The sequence below is a fragment of the Cavia porcellus genome, unplaced genomic scaffold (assembly GCF_034190915.1).
Source record: "Cavia porcellus strain 051 isolate PalLab524CR breed Dunkin Hartley unplaced genomic scaffold, mCavPor4.1 scaffold_22, whole genome shotgun sequence".
NCBI lineage: Eukaryota > Metazoa > Chordata > Mammalia > Rodentia > Caviidae > Cavia > Cavia porcellus.
Window position 1 is genome coordinate 10,265,471 of NW_026947505.1, and position 26,243 is coordinate 10,291,713.

General features: G+C 42.1%; 1 protein-coding gene across 3 annotated transcripts in view; it reads right to left on the reverse strand.

Annotated features, from left to right (window-relative positions):
- Adat2 (adenosine deaminase tRNA specific 2) overlaps positions 1-26,243 on the reverse strand; it is a 46,042-nt gene continuing 19,799 nt past the window's right edge. For 2 of the 3 annotated variants that reach the window (XM_063233410.1, XM_063233409.1), the window contains exon 6: positions 1-26,228. In XM_063233410.1, coding sequence (XP_063089480.1) covers positions 26,185-26,228 — 44 coding nt within the window. In that variant the 3' untranslated portion in view covers positions 1-26,184. The remainder of the gene's footprint in view (positions 26,229-26,243) is intronic. The other variant, XM_063233408.1, reaches the window with a different exon arrangement.

The window sequence follows — 26,243 nt, forward strand, 5'->3', positions numbered from 1 at the left end:
TAAATCAGAAACCGTATTAGTTTATTTGTGGTATTACAACAAAATACCTGAAACTGGGTACTTTATTTTAAACAGAAGCTTAGTTAGCTTATAGTTTAGAGTCCATGTGTCACCAATTGGCTGAGGGTTCTTTTGCTCAGTTGGAATGGAAATCACGAATTGGCAAAGAGCACGCACCTTGATGTCAGCAGCTCCAGGCTTGGGTGCCAGTGGCTCTCAGCCCTGAGAGTCGCAGCTCTTGACAGCTCCTTGCCAACCCCATCAGCTTCTCAAGAGCAGAGGTTCACAGTCCTCTTGGCAGTGTTGTGGAGCTCTTCCTGAGCGCTTGTCCTATCAGGTCTCCACCAGTGGACACGAGTCTGATTTCTACCTGCATGTACTGTTCTTGGCTCTTCACAGTTTCTCCACCTGCCAGGTGTTCATCAGGGCCAACAGTGTTACCAGCTCTTCTTAGCAACATGCACTCTGTCCACGCCACCCTAGATAGGAATTGTGAGTAGCTGTAAGATCACCTGAACGAGGCTTCACTGGGAACTGTGCTGCAGCACAGGGGGCCAGTGCACAGTCCTTCTGGACCGGGATGAGGAGTATGCGGACCCCCTGCTTATAAAGAGGAGCAGCAGCCTTGCATGTTCCGTTTCACACATTTTGTGGACCTGTTTCAGGACTTTCAGAGCAGCGAGGGGGAAAAGATCATCTGGAAATTACAAGCAGAGTTGTCTGGAGTGGCTGCAGGGTGGAGTCATCCAGAAAATCTGCCTTTTAAAGTCCGCTATAGCCCAGGCACATATCTCGCACATTGATGATGGGGCATGTAGCACATTCTCGGCTGTTACTGTGAAAACACTAACAAACTTCAGGGAAGTGGATAATTGGCTGACAGCTCCCACTAATCCCCCAAAATGATGGGACTAACATCATGACTGCCCCACTTTTGAGGAGTTTCCAGGAGGAGCAGTTACACTAATCATTGAGGTTTAGAGATTTGGGGGATATCAGCAAAGGACCCTGATCTCTCCCTGACCTTAGCCCTGTTGGCCACAGTTTTTTGGTCACTGCTCACAAAGACTGATGCAGCCTTGAAATGGTCCAGATGAGAGACAGGCAACATAGCTGTCCTTCTACCTGGGATTCTGGTCAGCGTAGTTATGGATGTCTGCCAAAGTAACCACAGAAGTAGCAAGAGGATTTCGAAGATAGTGACCCTGAAGCATCCTTGGGGACAAATGGGAAGCACAAGGGAAGGTTGTCAGTCAGATCAAGCCTCCTTCTGGCTGTCAGAGAGAAAATAAAAGGGTTAGACCTCATTTTTTTTCATATCATACAAGAGCATAGCGCTGGCATTTCCTCTGCATGTAGTGAGGAGCTTCTTAGCACATCGTAACATGCCAGAGAAAGAGAAATAGCAAGCACAGTAGATCAGGTTTCTCTTCCTCTTCATGCAGAGCCACAAATGCCATCATGGGGACCTACCCTCATGACCTCATCTAATCCTAACTATCTGCAAAAGCCTCACATACAAATCCATCAACAACTGAATATGTGGACAACTTTCCAACAGTGAATTTGGGGATGGGGACATATTCAAAACACAGCAGAAACTGAAGAATATTATTTTAAAAAGAGAAAAGATTCTCTCCTGAGGAAAACGTTATTCCCTCTGTAACAAAGTTACAAATAGGCAGAAAAAAATTGGCTATATATAATCCTGAGCACACTTAGGTATTCTTTGGAAGCTATTTACAAGAAGGACTTTTTAAAAAAATTTCAACGCTAGGATAAAATACCTGACACCCTCAATTTAAAGGAATTTGAGATTCACAGTTTGATTCACAGTTCCTGTAAGTGCAGGCTCCAGTGCAGAAATGGCATGGTGGAAGGGCATGGCAAAGGAAATTACTCACTCTGTGGCAGCCAAGACCCAAAGACAGAAGGAAGGAGCTGGGCCAGGTGTGTATCCCTCCAGGTCAAGCTTGGAATGAGCTGCCGCTTTCAACCAAACCCCACCTTTGAACACATGGGATTTTTGGGTAACGTTTTAGATTTAAACTATAACATTCTGCCCCTGACCTCCAAAAGCCTCAGATCCATCTCATTATGCAAAATGGATTTAGTCTGTCACTCAGAATCACCAAATTCTTACCAGTTCCAACACTTCTGAAAAGTCCGAGTCCAAAGTTTCCTCTGAAACTCAAAGCAAACTCTAAGCTCTAAGTCACTGTAAAAATCAAAAAGAAAGTTAACTGCTTCCAAGGTACAATGTCACAGAATATTTTCTTTCTAAGAGAAAGGTCTAGAGCAGTGATGGTGAAACTTTTAGAAGTTTCAATGATACAAACAGCCCACAGCAACATGTTCTGAGCATGGATCCAACTTTAAAATTTTCCTTTCTGTTCAAGATGCAAATTTTTCAAATCATTTAGGTCTGCTTTTTGTTCCTGATTCTCAAAGTGGGCCTGGTTAAATGCAATCAGTGGTATTCACACCACAGCCTGAACATTGGCCTATCCTGAAATTTCCTCTGCCAGATTAACTAGTCACCCACATTTAAAGCTGCCTTGCACAAAGTCACAGGATATGAACAAAACATAGATAAATTATTTATTAGAATAAAATATTCATGGCCTTTAGTGCAATTTCCAATAAAACCCCTGTTCCTAACTGAAAACTCATTCGTATAAGAATGACAGTAAAGGGCAAGCTTAAGAGTTTAGCCTTCTTGTGCCTGAGAAGAATCACCCAGTCTCTGCTTACAGCAGTCTAGGGATTCTCTAGCCTGCATCTCCAAGCTTTTCCAAACTCTTCCTAGTAGACCACTTCCAAAAGCTTCTCAATCGTTGTTAGGTACGGTCTCAGCAATGACCCCACTTCTCTTGTAGCAGTTTTCTGTATCAGTCTGTATTTCTGTATTAGTTTTCTGTATTTCCAAACTGTGGGACAAAATACCCTGCACTCACAACTTAAAAGAAAAGGGGTTAGTTTGGGTCATGGTTTCAGTGGGTTTAGTGTATGTCTGGCTAGTTCTCAGGCAGAAATGGCACAATGGAAGGTCACAGCAGAGGGAAGCTTCTCAACCCCAGTGACAATCAAGAATCTGAAAGAGAAGAGAAAAGCTGGGGACAGGAATATACCTTCATGGTCACAGCTCTATGTGCCTGCCTCTTCCAGCCAGGCCCCATCTCCAGTCACATGAAACTGAGAGAATTCTTTAGATCTACACCATAAAGTGGTGCAGTTCAAAACTGTAGTCTAGTTAACAATTGTGAGTCTGCAGCTGCCTCATACAAAAGGAGGACTGACGTCCCACCATTCTGTCATACAAGGGTCATAACAGAGGCAGTGTGTTCTGATATAAAGAATACACCCTTAGGTGAGAAAGATGCTTCGGACCTTTCCTCATTGGTAGCGCCTGCAAGAAAAACCAGCTGCCCAGGGTGGCAATCTGTAAGATATTGGAATAAGCCAGAACATTTTAAATGGAACCAATTATTTTGGATACCACACTCCAGTCTACATAGTTGGACAAACAGAAACTGGTCCTTTTTCTTATTAGAATGAATAACCCAGTAAAATAAAAATTAAAGCAAGTAACAATTTAAAATCCTCAACAGAAATTGTCGGTCTTTACTGAGTACTGTAGCTATTTTTTTGCTTTGTTCCTGTCACACCAACCTGTATATGTGAGCATCCTCCCCCTAACTCAGATTGTTCCACCAATCTTGTCATTAGCTGAGAGCTGGGCCACAATGGTTCTTGTAGTTAACCAGAATTCTGAAACAAACTAATGCATGGTTTATTGGTTTTTACAGGAAAAGGGAAGATGACTCTATAATCTAAATGCTGAACTCTTTCATTCACTTTTCCAAACACTTGTGTTCTTGAGAAAACTGTAAAAGGCCATTGAACAGAATACAAAAGCCAAAGATGCCACGTGTGGTGCCACAGATCTGTAATGTTACTGCTTGGGAGATTAAGGCAGGATCCCAAGTTTAAGTCCAGTTTGGGCAACTTAGCAAGAACCTGTCTCAAAAAAAAAAAAAAAAAAAAAAAAAACCAAAGGGTTAGTGACCAGCAAACAGTATTTTGTGGTCATGCTTTGCTGGCATTTTAGGGTAATGCAATCTCGGTCCTTAGCAACAAACTGACTTTTGAGAAAATTTGGAAGTTAGCTTCTGTTATGAGGTTTTCTAAGTTTGAGGTCAGCCAAAGGCACAGAAGACTGAAGAAACAAAATCAGAAAAGAGAAAATTTAATCAGACAAGGCAGTTTCCATGCTGCATGACTGAGGTAATCTAACAGAATATCCTTGCTGGTACCCAAAAATTTAAAGGTAAATTTTTGGGGAGTCAGGCTTTGAATCTTAAAAGTCCCTAACTGAGCTGCACAGGATTGCAAGATTTTTATGCACTGGCTACTATGTTCTAGGTATTGAGTAAATCAAAAGGCATGTGACTCAGCATGGGCTCTGGGTCAGAGAGAGGTGGGAAAAATCCTGATCACTAATGACTGCTTGAGAAATCAGTATGGAACTGTGCAGTTAACAAGAACTGTGAGGGTCAACTGAAATAACTCACCAAAGCAAATTTTCCTGAGATAAACACAGTGATCTGTGGGTATGAATTCCTTCTCCCATTCCTCCACTTCCTCTGTATGGCTGGCACACCACTATCAATCCTTGTTAATGTAACTGTGTCATCAGGACCCAGAACACAGTGCGGGGCTGACTGCTGCTCCAGGCAGCTGAGCAGGATGAGATGGTGCATGGGGATGAGAACTGATCCAGCATGTGGGCAAACTGGGTTTACTCTGCAGAAAAGTAGGGTTTATCATGCACCTGTTTTCAAGCACATGCTATGCTGAATTCTGATACACATTATGTAGCATTCATATGGTTTTATATAGAACAGGAGTGAGAGGGGTGCAAAAGGGAATGGGATCCTGCTCTCTTTGTGTATGAGGTGGCAGAGGGGATGGAGCAGTGAATGCCTTTGTGTGGAGGTGGGATGGGGGAGCCCCTGCTGGCCTGAAAGGGGCCGGGTGGGATGGAGCCAGGAGTCACAGCCAACAGCCAGGCTGTAAGTTCTCATTTGCGTTCAGGACTGGGGTGTTTTCTTATTGCAAAAGTCAAACCTGACATCATTCCCTAATTTTTCTTTCATCATTAGAATTTTATTCCCTCAAATATTTTATTGCTATAGTGCTTTAGAAAGTACCCCGCTTAGGGTAACATGCCCGAAAAAGACTCTTTAAGGAAAGGAAGCCTTTGCCATCTCCACAGATGCAGAAATAGCCGCAGAGGCAAGGATTTGCATCAGTTCTTGCTGCTATGCAAATCAGAGAGCAGTTTGTCGGTGGCCTTGTTTATTTTTATAGATGTGTGGGTAGAGGAGGGAAGGGGGCTGTTTAAAATGCACTTGAAACTTTGAGTTTCAAATTGTTGAACTCTCCAAGAAGAAACTTAGTGCTTTTTTTTTTCCAGGAATAAAATAAAACAAACCTTACTTCAGAAATATATAAGGCATAAATACATTTAAACTCCTTAAAACTGGCTGTTGGAGCAGAGGGTTGGGAAATTTTCTCTTGCAAATGTAAAAGGTAGATCCAGTTCACCTCAGGGCTCAGAACTTGTCAGCCCTCAAACGAAAGATGCTGGCCCTTGGCCACCGAATGGTTGGGCTGTGATTCCCCCTATCCCTCTGCTCATTTAACCCTGAGACAATCTACCCACGAGTTCTAGGATATAGAACCTACCCTGATTTTGCCTCCTCCCTCTATGACTTTTCTCACAACTTCTGGTTGACACATTGTGTCAAGTTGCAGAGTCCAAAAGCTTAATCAAGTAACTCAGCAGTTCAAAAACCTGGGGTGTAGAGGACTTATCCTAACCATTCTAGGATGTTGTTCATTGTGTCAACTTGAGAAGTTTAACTAAGTGGCTCAGCAGGGGGTCAGGGTACTCATTTGTAAACATCTTGAGCTCCTGCAAGAGAGCAGGGAGTTGATGTGAGTGCTACACCCGCCCTGGGTGGCTGGTAACCTGCTTATAACATAAGAGAGGAAAGAAAGCTTGATTTCCCACCCCTTTTCTTCTCGATTCTTCTGTCTTCTGCTGCCTTGAATTGTTGCCTCTCTGCCATGCCACCCTACCTTGGAGCCAGCCAATTATGGACTGAAACCTCCACAAACTGTGAGCTAAATAAATCTTTCCTTCCTTAATTTTGGTTGTTGTGTATTTTGTCCCAGCAACAAGAAAAAAGTAATGAAGACACACACCATGTTGGCTATTGATATTTGGTCCTCAATCTTCCAGGGCCAAAGTCTCTGGCATGAACTCTCAGTGCTGAACTGTGCACTGTTAATGCCTGCTGAGCCCCTGCAGTACAATTTAGCATCACATGACTGAATCACATGAACTGTCAAAGACAAGTTGTTGTCAGTATTAGTAGCAGAAAGGTATATCCAAGAAATCAGTGAAAAAAATCTGTGAAGAGAAACTAGATCTACCAGGTACTAAAGCATTCAGTCAAGGATCTGTATTTAGAACAATTTGATACTGACTAGAGGACCAGACAAGCAGACCAATAGAGTAGAATAAAAATCCCCTAGGAGATCCGAGCACATAGGGAAATTCAGGATAAGACAGTGTGTGTGTGTGTGTATGGGGGGGCTGCTGTTTAAATTGTGGGAGCAAAAATGGGGAGTACTGAGTCACCATTAGAAAAAGATAAAATCTATGTTTTTACCATATACAAAATTAAATTCCAAAAGGAGCAAAAACATAAGCACTTAAATTGTACCAGTACAAGAAGAAAACATAAATGAATTCCTCTCCCACTATGGAATGCAAACTCAAAATCCCGAAAAAATTGATAGCTGTGGCTACATAAAATTAAAACAACAGTTTTATGGCAAAAGCAACATAAAGTCAAAAGCCAATTGACATAATAGGAAAAAATGTTTGTAACTTCTACCACAGACAAGAAACTAATAACCTTATATTTAAATAATTCTCAAAAGGAGGAACATTATCAAAATCAGCAGAAAAACAGAAGAATGTACCAACAGTTCTTTTTAAAATATATATGGCACTTATGCATAAAAGAAAGCATTCAAACAGCACACAATTTTTTAAAATGCAAGTTAAAACTGTAGCATTTCTCACCTATCAGATAAGTAAACATTTTAAAGTATGACAATACATTCTTTTGGCAAAGCTAGCAGGAAACAGATTAGCACAACCCTTTAAGATAAAAATTTGGTGGTAACCAACAAAACTATTCATGCATTTGCCTTTCAACTCAGACACCCCACTGGCAGGAATCCACTCTGAAGCTGCCTTTCTAAAGCTACAATAATACAGATGTATGGCTTGCTCATTTCAGTGCTGGTTGGTAACAGCTAAAATGCTCTTTTAGCAATAGATGAATAAAATATAGCATATCCAGTCAGTGGAGTGCCATGCAGCTGTGAAAAATGAAAGGATTTCTATAAACTCTTATGGTATGCTTGTTAGGATACACTATTAAGTGAAAGAAACACTGGAAAAATTAACCACAGGCATCTTTTGTATAAGAAAAAGGAACACCAGAAATTATACACATATTTGTTTAATAGTACAAAAATAGAGGAAAAATAACCTAAGAACTAATGGGACTGGATATGTATCAAGAAATGGGCTGGAAATCATGGAGGAATGAGAATAGGACAGAGTGGATTGGGAGGGCAGAAGAGTGAACATTATAGGAGTGAACATTTACCCAACATATATAGGTAGAGCCTGGCGTGGTGATGTGTAACTGACAGTCCTGGAGAGGCTGAGGCAGGAGGCTGCAAGTGTGCGCTCCATTTGGGCAACTAAAACTCAATCAAAACAAAACAGTGAAAGTGCTGCAGATGTAATAGTATGAAGGCTCTGGGTTCAACCTCCAGTATCCACAAAGACAGGTAGATAATAGATTCATAGAATGATAGATTGATAGATAAATAGATGGACAATCCACAAGTATGAGAAAGAGAATCCAAACTGAGAATGTCTCTGATGAGGTTTGTTAGAGCTGGGATAGAGAATGTCCTACAAACATCTCACGCACTCATAGGCCCGGCTGGGAGGGTGACTGAATCTCAGTGCTGTAGAGTGAACTCACTGTTAGGAGGCAAGGTCTGGTCAGAAGAGATTGCTCTCTGGGGTGTGGACCAGAAGGGTTTGTCTCCCTCCTGCCGCCTCTGTTCTCTCTCTGGCCGTGACTGTCATGATGTGGGTAGCTTCTCCCATGCCGTTTTCTGCCTGGGAGCCAGCTGACACTAGAACATAACTCTGAGCCCAATATGGGACAATTTAAAAAAAAAAATAAACAAATAAAGGCATAGACTGTAATCCATAAAGTTCACGTGTTCATACTGAATAAATAAATAAAAGAACAGAGGAGTAAGTAGGGAAGAAGAGAAAGCTTTTCCCTATGATAGAATTCCAAATAACGCAGAATAATGATGTAGAGGAGGAGTCACAATTTTCAAATACTGAAGTAATAGTTATTTAAGGAAACAGTTATCAATAAACAACAAAATTAGCGGGCAAAATGTAACAAACAAGATCTTTGCATATTCTCAAAATAGCTCCCCTTCAAAAACTTAACTAATTGCAAAGGGAAAGTAGTTACTTTACCGTGAAGAATTCTGGGAGCTACCACCTAATCCAGTGATCAAAGTTAAAGTCAGCAGTGATTGGACAAATCAGTATCAGATGCCTTGTGGTACAGTGCACTGAGAATAACACTACAAAACTGCTACAGTACTTTCCCCCAAAATGCACAACCCAGATGTATTCACAAAGAGACATCCAAACCGCGGAACATTCTGCAAAAGTAACTGGCCAGAATTTTAGTGCCATGGAAGGCAGCGAAGGCTGAGAAACTGCGCTAGACTGAAGGGACCAGAGCGATCAAAGAGGGAAGCCACGGTGCGTTGGAGGAGGCCTCCCTCTGGAGGTCAGGCACGGACAGAGCTGGCCGTGAAGGAGACCAAGGCGATACTGCAGCTCCATCCAAGATGTCATCCTGGTTTAGATCCTGGCCGGTGGAGGGTAAAGTGATGAAATCTGAATAAAGTCTGTTGACTATTTAACAGACTTGTATCAGCGTTAATTTCCTGACTTTGATAATTCTATAGCGGTTATGTAACTTGTTAACATTTGGGGAGTCTGAGTGTACAAGAATTCTCTGTAACATTGTTTGTAGAATTTTTGTAAGCTTAAAACTAATTGAAAATAAGTTTGAAAGTTTTAATTTTAAAAATCAAGACAAAGAGCAAGCAAGAGTATAGACTTCCGGGTGAGACTAACAGAGTGTCACATACAGAAGCATTTACGTAAGGAAACAAAGAAGCATCGTGAAAGCCTGGGCTTCAGAGTTTTGCAGCTGTAGGTTCCCCTCTGGCCTCGGTTCTTACTAACTGTGTGATGCCAGGCAGTTACCTAATCTTTCCGAGCCTCAGTTTCCCACCTGTAAAATAGGTCACTATACTATCTAGTTTATGCAACTGATTATCTATGTTTATATCAATATTATTACCTATAATCAGTAAGTAATATTTGTAAACAGCTTATACCAACTCAGCCTCTAGAATTCAGAGTGGTTGCTATTGTGGTCGCTGTGATTAGAGACGTCAATGGCTAGTTTTCTCCTCGTGAGTAATTACACACTATGCGTTGAAGGGGCCTTTTTAGGGATGGGGGATACCCCTAGATTATTCTAAGGTTTTGAGGTACCTCATTATAAGTAAGCACAACACACAAAAATTTAAACTTAGAAAACAAGTAAACAGTGGGTGATTATCTTTTAAAGACATGATTCACAGGCCTCTTTTGAACCAAATTCCACTTGGTTCCCCTTGCAGTATGCTTTTGTTAAACAGACTGAGAAAAGCTCCTACTGGGTGATTTAGGCACGGGCAGATTCCAACTCTAATAAATTTTAACAATGCTGATTCTTTTGAAGGGGCAAAGAGAAGCTAGATTCCCTAGACTGTTTTTCCTCAGCAGATTGTGAACTACTTAAATGCGATGGCTTAGATCAAATATTTGAGGTTGAAGAGTGCTTGCAGGTTCCTGCTTTCTCCTGCAATCCATTTCTGAGATGCCTCCAGAATAAATAATGAGCAAGTCCAGAAAAAGGGTGAGTATGGCTAACCAGGATCCTGTTTCACTGCTAAGTCAAACGGAAATGTCTGGTGTTTCTAGTAATATGTTTATTTTATGAAAAGGATATAAGATCAAGAGACCTTTGTGGCAACTATTCCATTTTCAAAGAAGGGGTGCAAAGCATCACAAATAAAATACGCCACTTTGCTATCATCCAAATATTTCCAATAGTCCTTCCAGTCCAGGAAAAAAGCTAAATTCCTGAACAAATGCTCTTATCTTCAAAATATGATCGAAAGTTTTGGAAATCCTAACTTTTAGACATTAGTCAAAAAGAATTTCCATCCTGTCATTTGAAGAAGCTTCTCAAGTTCCTGCTAACCATAACTTAAGCGAGACGTTGTTTTGTATTCCTTTACTGACCCCATGTTGAGTCTCATGTGCTCTGGCCACAGAGCATTTTCCACAGCACCTTGGTTTTTGAGCCTCACTCAGCACACTCTCTTCACTGGCAGACATTTCCACCTCGTGTTGCTAAGATCTGGCGAAGCTAAAGTAACATCAGCTAAATCCATGTGTTGATATTGTCATATTCACCAATCCCTCAATTCTGTTCTGCCCCTGAACAACTGGAACCTGACCTCTTTTGTAAAATTTATGGTTCACTTGGATTCTCAATCTCATGCCCAGAAGCGGCTTCCAATGTTTCCTTTATTTTTTTGATTTTCATTAAAAAAATTACATAGGTCCCCCTTATGCATTTTCTAAATACATATCATTTACTTAGCTTGATACTCGCTGTTTCCTGTTCAAACCTTTTATCCTTTGAAATCTGACACCTACCCTCACTCATCTATTTGCTGCGTCAAACAGAAACACGGAAACAACACCCAGGATTTGGAGGTAGATTTACCTTACATGAAGGGCACTGATTAGGATCACTCCCAAATTATCAGGCCCTGATCTCTGGTGGTCCTGGGCTTATGTGGGATAAGCAAGCAGGAAGTACAGAGGCAGAATAGCTTGTCAAATGGGATTGGTTTATATAACGTTGGTGTATCATAGTGACCAGCCATTTCTAAGACACAGGAGCAACTGGAACTGGAGTAGGAGCTATCACCTGGGCAACTGAAGTATACCGGGTGGGGTTGGGAGAGGGGCATTTTCTGCTACATACTGAAATAAACCCAATAACTTATAATTAATATTACCTTCTCTGTCTTTGTGGCTTCCTACTGCAGTGGGCACATCTGACTCGATTCTGTCGTCACTCCTCATGTAGCACTGCCTGAAATCTCCCCTTCTTTATTTGTCTCGCTATGACCATAGATGTCCGTCCTGAGCCCTTTGCAGCTATGAAAGTTTACCACAGTCGCCCTTCCTGGAACTCATAGAATACTCTCAGTGGGATCCACTGTGTCTCGTAGCTGCGCCCTGTGGCTCCTTTAGGGGACCCACACAGTCTTGTTTTTTGCAGTCTTCCCGAGCTGTTTTTCCTTGGCCAAGTCGTGAGCCTGCTTCCCTAGCTAAGCCAGCCTGACTTTCTGTCCCAGGACTAGCAATCTGGGATGGAGTGCTGAAGAAGGATGGACACAGCTAGGCCATCCTGACTGCAGAGGCTGGTGAACACGACTAGTCGCATGCCCTCGACCCTGGCAGCCACAGTCCCCTGTGCTTGGCTCTCCCGTGTGTGTGCCCTTAGTTTCTGTGAGCCGTGTGTTTTCCTCTTGAAGTTGGCCAAAGTCAATGTCTGTCCTCTATATACTCTAAAACACTGAACTGAGACTCTCCTATTGCCTACAGTAGCTATTATTGCTTATTCTTACTGTTCCATTTGAGGAAAGAGGGACTAATTATGTCTTGTGAGCCAAAAGATGGGAAATTTTAAGTGCAAGAATTGCAGTGACCCTATTATGTACATTGTAATCGGGCTATAAATGTTTACTGAATCAGCATGTAGCACTGCTTTCGCTATTGTTTCTGTTAAAAAGTTCTTGAGCAACTCAGCTATTTATTTTATGTAATTCCGATAACTGTGTGACAATAGGTGCATATGAAAATAGTCATCTATAAAACACAGAGACCAGAATAATTATCTCCGATTGTCTTTGTGATTGTACGGTGTAGTTGATTATCATTTATTTATCCCCAAGAACAACTACTGACCTTGTACTACGTTAGTCCCCAGAGTTGTGTATAAGATGAAAAAGATCTGCTGTCTTCCCTGACTCCAGTACACTTTTCTGTAGTTATCTGGAAGAACTCCTTTCCCATTTAACTTGTATCTTTACTTAATGATTGTACCTGGCCTTATCTGACACTTTGATTTCTGAAGTATTTCCATTTACAACTCATCATTTATTCTTCCTGTTGCATACATAGGGAAGCTGCTTTGGGTTATGTGACTAACATCAAAACCAGAGTGCCGATGAGAAGACAGGTTCTTTAATTTACTGTGATGTTTCTCCCTTCCTTTTCCACAATAATGAAAAGCTTTTCCTTTGGGACACAATTAAGCACTGAAATTATATTTTATTTAATTGCTGCATTATATTCAACTCATGAATTATTCTCTTGTTGCAGAAGATAAAGGTAGTTTCTGAGGTTTTGTTTTTTTTTTTTTTTTTGTCTTTTTCCTTTTTATCGGTACCGGGGATCGAACTCACGACTGCCTGCTTACAAGGCAGGCGCTTATGCCACTGAGCTAAATCCCCAGCCCCAGTTTCTGGGTTTTTGCAAAGAGGAAAATGCCAGAAGTATTACTTGATTTCTGATATGTGTTTGGTCAATAATTATTTAGTCAGCAAATGACAAATACAAGGCACTGGACTACCCTATGATGGCGACACCAGGCAAAACACACACAGCCCCTGCTTTCATGGAATGTAATAGTCCTGTGGGAGAGCACACCAGAGCCATGTAATGTGGGGAGCTAGGTGAAGAGACGGAGCGCATACACAAGCTCCCCAAATGCCACAGTCACAAGTAATTGGAATTAGGCGTCCCAATCCACTCCTGTCATTTTGTTCATTGAAATTTACCAGCCTTAGCTTTCCATCTCATTCTAGAGGCATGTCCCTTCTTGTATAAATTATCATTTCTTTTCAAAGTCCCCCCTTCTTCAGAGTTGTCACCTGAACCTTGCATTTCAAAGGTGAACCCCAACACCTCTCTCATCCAATGTTCCCAAAGGACCCTCACGTGACATTCTGATGGACCCTCAGTGGCCCTCACTGCTCTATAAAAAAAAAATCAAATCCCAAGAAGTAGAAAATTTTCTCTCTCATGTTGTCAGTGGTCCAGGATAGAACCAAAGAGCACACTGCTGATTTTTTTTAGGAACACACTGGCCAGCAGTGTGTCTGTGCTCAACCTTTTGCTTCTTGGGTCAACAGAAGTATATAAAGCTTTTCAATTTCCTTCAAAACATATGCCATGTAACTGACTTAATAAAAAGAGTAATAGTAGCAAGTTAAAAAGCAAAACTAGACTAGGGCAGGTATTGGAAGGGCATTTGATACAAAGACTGGAATTTCTGTCAGTTTAGAAGACACTTTGGTACATTGTTAAATTGTAAAGCTTTCTAGACAGTCTTAAAGACACTACTATCATTTACAAAGCAACTTATGTGAGGTGTCATTTTCATTTATACATACTGCTAATATAAGCAGATTGAGAAATTACAGGGATGGTTTGACGGGGAGATGGATGAAGGGCATTGTGAGTGTTTTATATATTCATTTCACTTCTAAACCATGACACGTGAGAGAGATCTGAAGAATGCAGAAAGCAAAAGTAAGTCAGGCAGTGACTTAAAAGTCTATGCATTTTTTTGATCATAATATCTAGCACTATTTTGGAGAATTTGCTAACATTAATTACTTCTGCCAGCATTCACATTACCTAATATCAACAGCTGTAATTTGTCTTCTTTGGTGAAGATGCATAAAACTAAAAGATTGTTCCTATTTGGAAAGGAGTCAGAGGCATGCTATGCTAGTTTCTAATCTTGCAATTACAGCACATCATTAAGAGTCTCAGTTTTGAAGAAAAACCAAGTCAGGTTCAAATTCCAGCTCTGTCACTTAATATTTATGTGACCGTAGGCCACTTAACTATGTGGCCATCTGTCTATCTGAAAAGTAAGAATATTTCGTAGACTGCAAATTGGAGCCAATTAATCATCCACCATCCTCCGTATCCATTCCTGTAGCCACATGGCTTTTTTGGCCAATGAGATATTAACAGGCATGTTGCAAGCAAAAGTTGAAATAGATTTAATTAGGTTTTTTGAGGACTTGTAGCTCTGCAGTTCCCCACAGATCCTAACCAGCCCAGCTTATGCAAGGATGAGAAGGATACCAAGGAGTTGATTTGCCCCATTCTCCTAACCACAGCGAGAAGCTGGGCTCTTCGTGTCATAATCCAGCCAAGCCAAGACAAGCAGATCTGGAGAGCCACTGTTATGGTTTAGATCCAAAATGCCCCCAAAAGTCTCATGTGTGTGTGGAAGGTGATTGGATCGCGGATTCAGCAGCTGAATGTGATGTGGGAATGTATAGTTGGAGGTGGGTCACTGGGAGCAGGATGCGGAAGAGAGCAGTCTTGTCTCTCCTCTCTTTTCTCCCTGCTTCCTGGTAGCCTCAGGTTGAGCAGATGTCCTCTGCCCGTGCCCTTCCGCAATCTCTGCTTTGGAGCCAGCTGAGCATGGGCTGAACCTCTGGGTGGAAACAAACTTCTCCTTTAGGTATTTTGTTCCAGCAATGGGAAAATAACAAAGACATCCATTATGCCAGATGTGTGAGAAAGAAGTAATTTTTGTATTCCACTAGAGTTTTAGTAGATTTTTGTTACACAATAGGCAATTGATACATGATGGTAATGTGTATCCTATACATACCAATTTAAATAGGAAAATATATGTAAATAACGGCATAAATACCCAAGATAACATTACCAACATAGGCTATTTTTTTGGAGAAATAAACACAGAATACGCAAAAGTACTGGAAATTCACCAGACCTATGTCACTGACAAGTTTTAGGAAATTGTGTAATTTTACTTCCAGGTTTTGGAAAGGACATGATGGTCCAATTATATATTTCAAGCGTATACATATGCCAAGATCTGTTCTCATCAGTCAAATAGACATGAGGCTATTTTCTAGACTTTCCTCTAGAAAATGTGTTTTAAGATTTTTTAAGAATATCAATAAAATATGTGCATACACATATACACACGTGTGCGTGCACATTCAAAATCACAGTCTTCTGAGAGAAGCTAAAGTTTGGCCTCATAAATAAGCCCAAGTTAACAGAGTTTTGTTCTGGTGAAGGCGTTGGGTAGGGAACAGCGTTCATAACCATCCTCTTTGTTCTTTTCCTATTTGGGTAATCATGAAGTAGTATAGTTTGAAGGATAAAACATGGGAGTTCTAAAATTTAAATTCTAGTTCTGCACCTCTCTGATCTTCAGCAAGTTAAACTTTACAAACCTCTATTACCTCTTTCGTTAAGTGGAAATAAAAACAGTAACCTCCTACTTTTGCTGCAAGGATCATATAAAATTACAGCTGCAAAGCACTTAGAGCTACGCCTGGCACACAATAAACAGTCAATAAATAGTTGCTATTACTAGATACTCTAACAGATGAGTCTGTGTTCTCTCAACTCCATTTCTAGCTAGGTTAAAATGTATGATGGCACCACCGTCTATTTTAGGTGAATCCGAAATGCCTTGATTCAAAAGGTTGCTAGTATCAAACTACCTAGAGCCGTGATACTTACACGGATCAAAAAAAAAAAAAAAAAAAGAAAAGAAAAAATCTCAGCTTTCACACTCCAACGTGAGGAACAGACACACCATGAAACAGAAAAGGAGGTCGGCAGAGTTTGGACAAATGCCCAGAATGCTGCTTCTCCAGGCTTCCACGTCATCCCATCCGACCTCTTGGGAAAAAAGAGGGCTCACAGTGATTCCCAACCTTCTACTGTGCTCCTCTCTGAGAGCACACAGACTCATCAAACGAACTTCACCAACCCAGCCGAGAGCTCCTTTAGACATCAGCGTCCTTCCTATTGGCCTACTTCTCTTATTATTCACTGATAATTAGGAAAACTGACAACCAGAACCATGGTCTACTCTGAGTGTAGCTGTCCTCGGGAAAGGAGATCGGGTGAGAGGCCTAAATTGTCACTTTCTCCTTCATGGAATGTCTTCCCTCTTTTTCTCTACGTTCTCCACTGAGTCAAAGAGACAACAGCCATTCATGGCCTTCGTAAATGTCTCCGTGTTTCTACCTTCAGAAGCTTCAACAGTCAGGACTGAATTACTTTACCATCAGAGCCATGCTCAGCCCCATTTGTTCTTCACCCTGCTCTGCCGCTGCTACCCAACCACGTAGGGTGGACACTGAGCACCAGATGAAACGAAGGCCCAAATCCTATGCCAGTGCTATAAAATTCCTGAAATTACTGCCACCTTATAAAAGCTAACCATATGAACGTTCTCTCATTATCAGTTCAATCTGTTGCTCCCACAAAGAAACCTCAGTCCAAAGTTCTTCCCTACAGTATTGCTGGCTCCATTACAGGTCTAAGAGAAGGTACTGGGGGGATTTCAGTAGAATCTGGGATCCTTCTTTAGCAGCTGCACCACGGGGCTGTCTGCCAACATAATTGGAGCCGAGTCTTAGTACCTCCATCGACTGTTTTTTTTTTTCAACTCTGAGACTTTCATTTCCCTCTTTTCTAAAATATCTAAAAGTCAACAGAACATTTGAGCATATCACAGCAACCAGGCTTAGTCACACGAAATTCAGAAGCACAGATTTCCAGTTAATAATATGAACATGGGTTTCCATCTAATGATGGTTCCCCAGCAAAGGATAACACTTGACCAGTCCCCACCCACACTGTACTTCAGATGGCTCACTGCTAGGGCAAGGGCCACGCCATCCTAGAGAGCTGATGTTATCTGGTCTGCAGAGGCACAAAGAAAATGTCCCTCTCCTTCCAGTGAGGGACAGCAGTGGCTTCGCGCTGCCTGTTAGAGACTCAAGTTTACAAGACAGAGAAAGCCTGCATCAAAACTCGAATTGCACCGTGGGTTCTAGCTGTGCTTTGCTTACAGCTATTGAGATTAATCACAGCATTAAAGCAACAACTTAAAAACAAAGATGAAGGACGTTCTGCTGTATTAACTTGGCTGCTGCCAAAAGTAATTGCCATGCAGAGATAATGCCAATGGTATTTGAATTTAAATGTTAAAATAATAATAAAGCCTATGGTCTACCTAAGGTTAGTTTATAATAAAAATAACTTCTTGATCCTGGAAAACTTATCTGGTTTCTTTCTTCCTTTCATTCTCCACTTAATGACTGAAGTTATTATTTCCATGGTGGTCTCCAAACCACACTTGGTTTCTATGTAGATTGGCATGTCACCTCCAAAAATTTCACCAGCTGCTTTTTCCTCTCAAGAGAATATGATTAAAATATTAATCCAGCTTCTGCACTAATCTAGCAAAAGAGTTATATAAATCTCCACACTGTGCTTTACTTGCTGTTAAATATGCAGTGCGTCCTCTCTTCTATTTTTTATGCCTCCACAGGAAAGTTAGCTTCTGGCAAAGCAGATATAAACTAGCATCTCGCTTGCTGTCCTTACTTCTGAGGCCTCAAAATGGGAGATCATAAACTCAAGTTCACAATGTAGATTTCCAGTGAGGAGACATGAGCTGGAGGAAAACGGTGGCAGCCCTTCACAAAAGGGTCGCTGGGGACAGAGAGCCTGCTCGGTAGTGCTAATTCACCCATTTGTCCTGCTGACTGGAAACCATCCAGGATTACAAACCCATCACTCAGCAAGTGTTCACCCGGAACTGCCTCTGGGCTAGTATCGGGCTAAATCCTTGCTTTTGAGGAGCTTACAATCTAATTACTGTCATCAGAAACCCATTGTGTATTAAACTATGTGACACTAAGTAGGAGTTTGAAGCCAGTGATCACTGCAGGCTCTCAGAGAGATTGTAGGAATTTGCAGGGAGGAGCAAAACCATGTGTGAGGTTTCTGCTGTTGATAAATGGGATTAGGATAAAGAACACCAGTGCATAGGGATACCTGCATGGGGACCGAAAAGAAAGGATGGTGGGTTTCCCTTGGCATCCTGCCAGAGCCGCGCATCACTAAGGACAGGGATTCCTCTCAGGAGAAGAGGAAAGTCAATCTTTCCTGAACTTGTTTAGCATTTGAATCCTGCTGTTTGCATTGCTGACATAGGAAGGAGGCATCATTATTTAGACCCTCACTATTGACCTATGGTAGAAGGAAAGGCTTTCTCCCAGTGACAGCTCAGGCGGGATGGAAAGCTGACAGCATTTTCCCCTGGAGTCAGGAATACTGGTGGGGTGACAGGTCTCCTTCCAAAATGCCAGAGCAGCTGACAGAGAACCGGCAATGCCCCCCAGGATTAGAATGATCAAGAGGCAGAAGTTATCTGTTTTATTCATTTACAAAAGTCATACTGGAGGTTTCGACCTGTGTAAGTAACAGAAATAGCAATACCTGCTCAGTTCTCTTCCCTTAGTTATTACCTTTACATTAATCTGCATACTTTAACTAAAACCACCTCTACTGCAGGGTAAAAGTGTCTGTGGAGAAATGATCAAAACCCGACCAGCTCTTCCACTCATTAGTGGCAGAAGAGCAGACAGAAGGAAAAGCATTTTCCCACATGGCAAACTTTTCTTTTCCAAAAGAAAAACAAAGCTTTGCATTTAGCTACATGCTTCTCTTGTACGTTTAGCTAAACAGATGCGTGACTCATGTAGTGCAGTGGTTAATTATGAAATCTTATTTCAAGCTAATTATTATGTAAAACTGAAATATACTGCTTTCTTTGAGAAGGATTTTTTGTTTTTAATAATGAAAGAACAATTTCGTTTCATTCCACGTGCCATTTGTGGTCAGATTTTCCATAAGGAAGATAGAGGCCTTAATTGGGCCTTTTTTCCCTCCTGTACTGTGGACTAAACCTAGGGCCTTTACAATGAGTACATCCCAAGACCTTTCACCTTTTAAGTTACCCAGGCTGGGCCTGATTTTTCTATCCTTCTGCCTCAGCCTCCTAGAATTGTACCATCATGCCTGGTTTTAGTCTAACTTTTCTGAATGATCCCTCTATCTCCAGCTTGGGAATTAACAGTAGATAGCAGCAGGACAGGGACAGGGCATTTTATGAGCACTGGAAGGCTAAAGGAGGTGACAGTCTTTCAGTACCCCATGGAGAGGAACCAAGTCTTCCTTTCTCTATTTGAAGACTCTAGCATAGATCTGAGATCCACCACATAGCTCTCTCAGGTTCAGTCAAGTATTCCCATGACAGAAGTTCCTAATTAGGGGGACAGGCTGCAGACCCACACCTGCACCAACATCCAGGGAATAAGCATGTCACCCCAAATACAGGCCAGTGCTCTTCCATGCCAGCAACTCCAGCACCTTATAGCAAATGGACCTGAGGCATGGGTGCATGAGTGGACACACACGCCCCCACCCCAGGCACTCCCACCATCACGCACAATTCCCTCAGTGCTCACTTCAATCTGGCACTTCTCCAAAACAAGAAAGCCATAAATTTGCTCTTCACTAGAAATGCTCACAGAGGTTCCAGTTCAACTCCTGATGGAGACGGTAGACCAGAAGACCTGCCACCTTGCTGGTGGGCACAGCCATGTGACTTGCTTTCAATCTTATGTGATCAAAAACCCTGTATCAACTCTAGGCGAATGCCAGGAGGCACTCCTCACTGCAAGTGTCACCCTTCAGCCACAGAACAGGCCCCTGGAGAGGCTGACAGACCCAGCATCTCAGGCCCTCCTAAACCTCCTGACTTTGAACTCCTCTTTAATCAGCTTCCCCAGAAGCTTCCTACACACATCCAACTTTATGAAGTCCTGGCCTCAGAAGTACAGCATTATTTGCCTTATCCTTTTCTAGCAGGAACTGAAGTTCCAGGTAGCAGTTCCTTTAGCCCAAGTCTCTTGCTTGACCTGAGACGAACTAGGGATAAATGATGAGAGGAATAAACCTTTGGTCAAAGTCACTAAAACTTGAGAACTGTTATAACAGCATAAGCTAATCCATCCTAACACAACCCTGTGACTCTGGGCAAGAAAGTTAATCTCCCTGTCTCAGTTTCCTTGATAGAAAAGGAAGATAAGAGCTCTTACTCATAGGGTAGTTATGAGAATTAACGAGGAACACACGCGTAGGGCTTGGCACATAGTAAGTTCTCGGTAAATGTTACTATCACTGACGTTCTCCTTTTCCGTGGCTCAAACCTTGCCTGGTGACGTGGAATCCCGGCCTCCCTACCTCAGGGGCTGGGGAGTCGGGAGCTACGTCCCTGTCTGTGCTCCACCAAGCCACAATCGAACATGAAGACCCATCCTCCTCTGAAAGGAACAGGGGTGTTCACTACAGCTGGGCCCCGGCACCCCTTGCCTGTCTTCGCATCACCTCCTTCCCACTGCTCTGATCTGTGTGTGCGGTGGCTTCCTGCTCACCAACCTTCCAAGTCCCATTTCGTACCATGCAATTTAGAGTTTACTTATGGTATCTGTGTATCCTGCATATTAAAGCTGTGCCCTGAACTCGGTGCCAGAGGTAAAAAAAAGTTAAATGCCTAGTAGGTGTTTTCTTTCTGTCTTTCTAATCCCAGTGATGCTAGCATTGCAGGTGACCAAACCTGCGGCAGGGAAAACTGAAGGAGAAAAATGGGATGGAGATTTCCACTTCCATTCTGGTTAAGGGAGTCTAATATATATGTGATAGGAATTGTATGATGACAAGTAGTTGATGATGCTTTTAATAACTGTATCATTTATTCTAAAGCAAAACAAAATGGCAAGTTCCTTTTTCTCCTTGCCATGCTTTTAAAATGTGTCTAAAGGGGCTGGGGATTTAGCTCAGCAGCATAAGCACCTGCCTTGCAAGCAGGCGGTCTGAGTTCGATCCCTGGTACTGATAAAAATGAAAAAGACAAAAAAAAAATGTGTCTAAAATATCCCCAGCCAGAATGTCTGTCTTGAATCTCTCCTCCATATTTACCAACCAACTTTTTAAAACTCGTGGCATTGAAGCCCAACTGCACAGTTACGTGATGCAAAGAGCTCCTTAGAGAGCCGACCCATCGTTTCACCTTCTTCAGGCCAGAGGGCACCCAAGTTTTCGGAAGGGCCAGACATGCTGCTGTTTAGCTTCTGAGCTGCACGGCTGGTACTGCTACCCGGCCTCTGCAGTACCCAGGCAGCCACAGGCAATGTGCGAGCAGCAAGCTGAATTCTGTATGATTTTATTTATGGACGCTGAAATTTTATTTTCGTCTAGGGATCCTGGGTCACTAACTATTTTTTTCCCCACCTATTTTGAAATGCAAAACATGTTTAACTCCCGAGTGGCATAAAAAGAAAATCATCAGGCTGGGTTTGGCCAACGCTGCTCTAGGTTCTCAGGTTCATGCTTTCATGTGAGGGAAAAAATTCTGTGACACTTGTCACAGAAACTTAAGGAAGACTATTTTGGGGAGAGAGACTGGGCTTGTCCTGGAATACAGAACTAAGAGGGGATCTATAACCAGTTGATAAGCAGGATGAGCAGCCAGGGGTGGAAAGAGGAGACATCAGGGTAGGCAAGCACTTGCTCAGTTGACTGAGGATTCTGGCTGAAGGCAGCAGGCCCAGGACCCACACAGTGGAGGCAGAGAAACCCAGTGCCATACTGACGATGCAGGGCAGCAGAAGTCCCGAGAGCCTGGGCTTCGCAGGCCCAGGAAGGTGCAGGGCGAGGTGCAGGCTGGGGCTGGAGGCTCCTGAGCCTGGCTGACGTCAGGTCTGGGAGAGAGCGTCCCCCCACTACACCAGAGGCAGCCTCCTTACTCCTCACAGACGCACGGTGTTTAGTCTGGTAAAAATCCACTTCAGTATTGGGTGAGAATTACTCACATGGGCCCGCTTTTGTTCACTAAGCTTGAAAAAGCCCAGGATCCTAAAGATGTCAAACTCTCACTGCAACTTATGCCAGGGTTACCCATAAAAATAACGTCGCCCATCACTCCTTCCTCACTGCACACAATCAGCAATTTATGAAGTGAGGAAATAGCTGGCGGGTGTCTTCATAGATGAAGTCAACGCAGTCTCAATCCTCTGCCAAAAGGCAGGGAAACCAATTGCTGAGGCTTCTTTTCCCTCAGGCTACTCGAGGCCAGTCCATGCCGAATGACTAGGATGGGCAAGCTCTGGCTTCCCCAGGGATTTTAAACCGGAAACCCATGCTACTTTACAAAATAATGATTAAAAAAAAGAGCCTTGCTTTTGCTATTTTTACTGATACTCAAGTAGCACTGCATAAAATATATTAAGTCTGTGGAAACCCAAGAAAACTTACATTTTATGGCCAAAGTTCTGTATCCTATTGGATCACCGTGGGTCATCTGCAATTTCAGATGTATCTTTGATCTATTTTTTTGAAATCCTTCCAGTTATAATGAGATTTATAATAATTACTTTTGCTGAGGATAAAGACAAGAAAGAACTTATTGGAATTTTGATTAAGACAGTGCTCTTTTAAAACATTCTTGTTAGAAAAAGAATGTTGTGAATTTTGGCATGGCAAAAGGTAGAAAATGACTTTTTAAATTTGTACCATTAATTTCCCTTCCCTCCTTTTCATCAGTGTCAAATACATTTTCTTTTAAGAAATGCGACAAAAATGAATAGTTCCTTTCGCCACAGACTATTTATTACAATGAAGAAAAAAAAACTATACAGTGCCTCAACCTGACATCGTGACCAGGCGGCCAGGTGCCAGGTGGCCTGTGCGGTCAGATGGCCTCTGTGTGCCTCCAGATGCGACACCCTCAGAGGAGCATAATGTTACCTAGCACACACGGTCTGACTGCGCTGATGAGGAAACACCAAGTTTAAAACCAAGAATAGATTTTCTTTAGAAGACCATGATGACACAGAAGGAACAAAAAAGCAATGAAGGCAGCCGAGGTACAATGACTGTCACTAAAAAATGTCAGTGTGGTAGCCGGTGTGGTACTTCAGCAACACAGCACGTGATTAGTATGGCTGAGGCCCTGGGTGCAAACCCCAGCACTGCAAGACAAACAAAGGTAAGATAAAATAATGTAATAAAATAGAAGACAACAAAAGGCTGTGGAAATCTTGATTAAAAGTAACTTACGGGGAAAAAAAAGTGGAAAGTTAACTCAGTGTGACACCTAACTCTAGGATGAAATAGACTAAGTATACCTATATAAGACTTACTGAAATCATTAATTATACAACTAAACAAGGATTATATAAGAGACAATCCCATGCTTATCAAATGCCAACATTCTTCAGGGTAAAGAACCATGATGGTTGCAACTTTCCAAGTGAAAAGTTTTAAGAAAAATCAGCAGATTTTGCCTACATTGGAGTTCTTGGCTATTTTCTCTCCATGATATTCCAAATACACAACATGAGGGGCTTGTGCCAAATAACAAAAGTACAGATATTTTAACATGATCCTTTATCAGTGTTGAAGCCTGCCAGTTGATATACCTCTCATTCTCAGCGAGGTTTGTTGCAAAAACCAGTAAACGCTGTAAACACCGACTACTTGGCAGCCAGATATAATCGTTTCTCCCTAAATTTCTCTTAACATGGCAGTGACTTTAAAACTTTGTATCCCACGACTTTCAGAACTGTCTCATACACAGAGCAAGACCCTTAACTGGATTCTAAGCAAAGCACTACCATTGTCAATTAACTGAAAGCAAGATTTTGAGCTGGATATCTCAATATTCCAAGCTGTAAAGGTTGAGGCTAGATCACCACATCTCAGATACACAATTCCCGTGGAAATTGTTGCCCAAATTCTGCAGACTTAATGTCTCTTAATGTCCCACAAGGGCCGTGCAATGGACATATCCACCTCTAACCTGCAACTAAACGATCTAAACAGATTCTCCCACCACCAAAGAGACGAAGGAACTATGCTTATGTCCACAATTTTACTATAGACTTTTCTGAAATTTTACTATAGACTTTTCACATATTGAAGAGATTTAAAATGTGCTAAATGGAGATTAAACTGTTCAGCCATACTCAGGGGTCAGGAAGCACTCCTCCCTCATTCTCCAAAATACAGCAAAGGGGTGTGTGTGTGTGTGTGTGTGTGTGTGTGTGTGTGTGTTATGCAAGGTCTCGTCTGTCCTTCTGTTTTTGTTTTGATTCTTTTAGTAGTGATTGTCTCTGAGATGAAATACTTATACACTACTTTGGTTTTGTCACTTTATCTTAAGTCTCTTTATTCATTTTTTCCTAAATTTCAATCAGTGATTTTATCTGACATATTTACCAAGAACCCTCTGGCCGGACTTACTGAGTACGCTCTCTAGAGGACCAAGTTGTTTGCCCTCCAGAGGATCCCCAGCAAAGTGATATGAAGACAATAAATGCAGGGCAGCCAGCTTGCAGAAATGCAAGAAGGATCCAGAGTGAGTTACAGCCAACTGCAAGGAGGAACGAACTAATCAAGGCACTAAAATTTAATGAGAAGACAATTTTTTAAAATAGGAAAAACTGGAGAGAAGGTGCGTGCAACATTATTGTAGATTTAAAATCATGCATATTGTTCTCCATAAAACTCTGCAAATGCAGTTAAAAACACACGCTTACAAAACCTAGCAATTATAAATCCTCTGAACCATGTAACTGTGATTAGCTGCTACTCTCAGTGATATAAAAATACTTCCACCATAATCACATTCCAGCCTGTACTGTAATTCAAAACAAACAAGTCAGAGACATCGCTCAAATGGCAAAATCAACAAATACAGATGCTCTGCATCAAGGAAACGAACCCACTGAAGGAACTGAGCAAAGGCTTTCTCTGCCCGCCAGGGCTGGCCCTGAGCTTCCGGTGGAACAGCGAGGCCCCCTTCTGGGCAGAAGTGCACAGTGCAGCTCTGCCGCAGCCCTCTGCACCGGTGACCCCTTGCTGGAAACAGCGCGGCTGTGTCAGAAGCCTCGGCTGTGGATAATTTTCCATGTTGCACTCACGGTTTCAAATTTTAGATATTAAATGAAAAGTTCATTGTCTGTATTTTTATATAAATACTTGATTTCGGATCAAACCGATCGTTTTATTCCACCAAGGAGCATTCCTACCACCAACCGGCACCACCTCCTTCACTCCGACCTTTCTTTTTAATACAACTCGTAGCACTTCCCAGCAAGCTGTGCAATCCACTGTATTCATCATCTGTGCCCCGTGGTTGGGAGACAAACTCCGTGAGGACACACAGTATTCTCTACTTCGTTCCAGGGAACAGAGGGCCCCTAACACAAAATAACTGCTCAGTAACAAGGAATTGTCCCGTGTAGGCTTTTGTCTTTTTAAAACTGTTCCTCTTCAAAGAAGGCTTAATAAGGGCCTTATTATAGCAATGTGCTACAATTTTAAAATGACCCATAAGCTCTTGTTTTAAAAGTATTCACTTTCTTAAATGCTTTATCAAAGCAAAAGATCTGCGCGAAGGACCATGTAATCATGGTCCTATGTATACAACTCATATAAAACTCAGAAGCAGCCAGGCCCCAGTGCCCGAGGGAACGAGGGCTGCGGCGCCTGCGCACTCTGTCCAGACGCGCGGAGGTAAAGGATCTGGACGCCCCTTCCCCAGAGGCCAGCACTTGCCTGGACCCAGCACGCAGCTGTGGCTGAAGGACACGCACTGTTTCTCATTTCTGAAACCTCAAACCTTACTTTTTCCCCTTCTGAAAATGTGCTTTCAGCCTGGGGAAAAGCTAATAGTTGTTTACAATTGTCAGACTTTTAAGAAGTGCTAATTTGTTCCCTTAACAGAGCAAATGATGAGAGACACCATTTACCCACAGAGTAACAACATATAAACACATGATTCATCCATGTCAACAGTGCTCAGTCCAGGAATTTCGTCCGGGTCACTGGAGACATTGGTCTTTCATCAGACAAGTTCAAGGTTTCTGACATTCCTTTTTCCGAACTTTTGATTTTGGTGCTGTGGCAAGAAAAA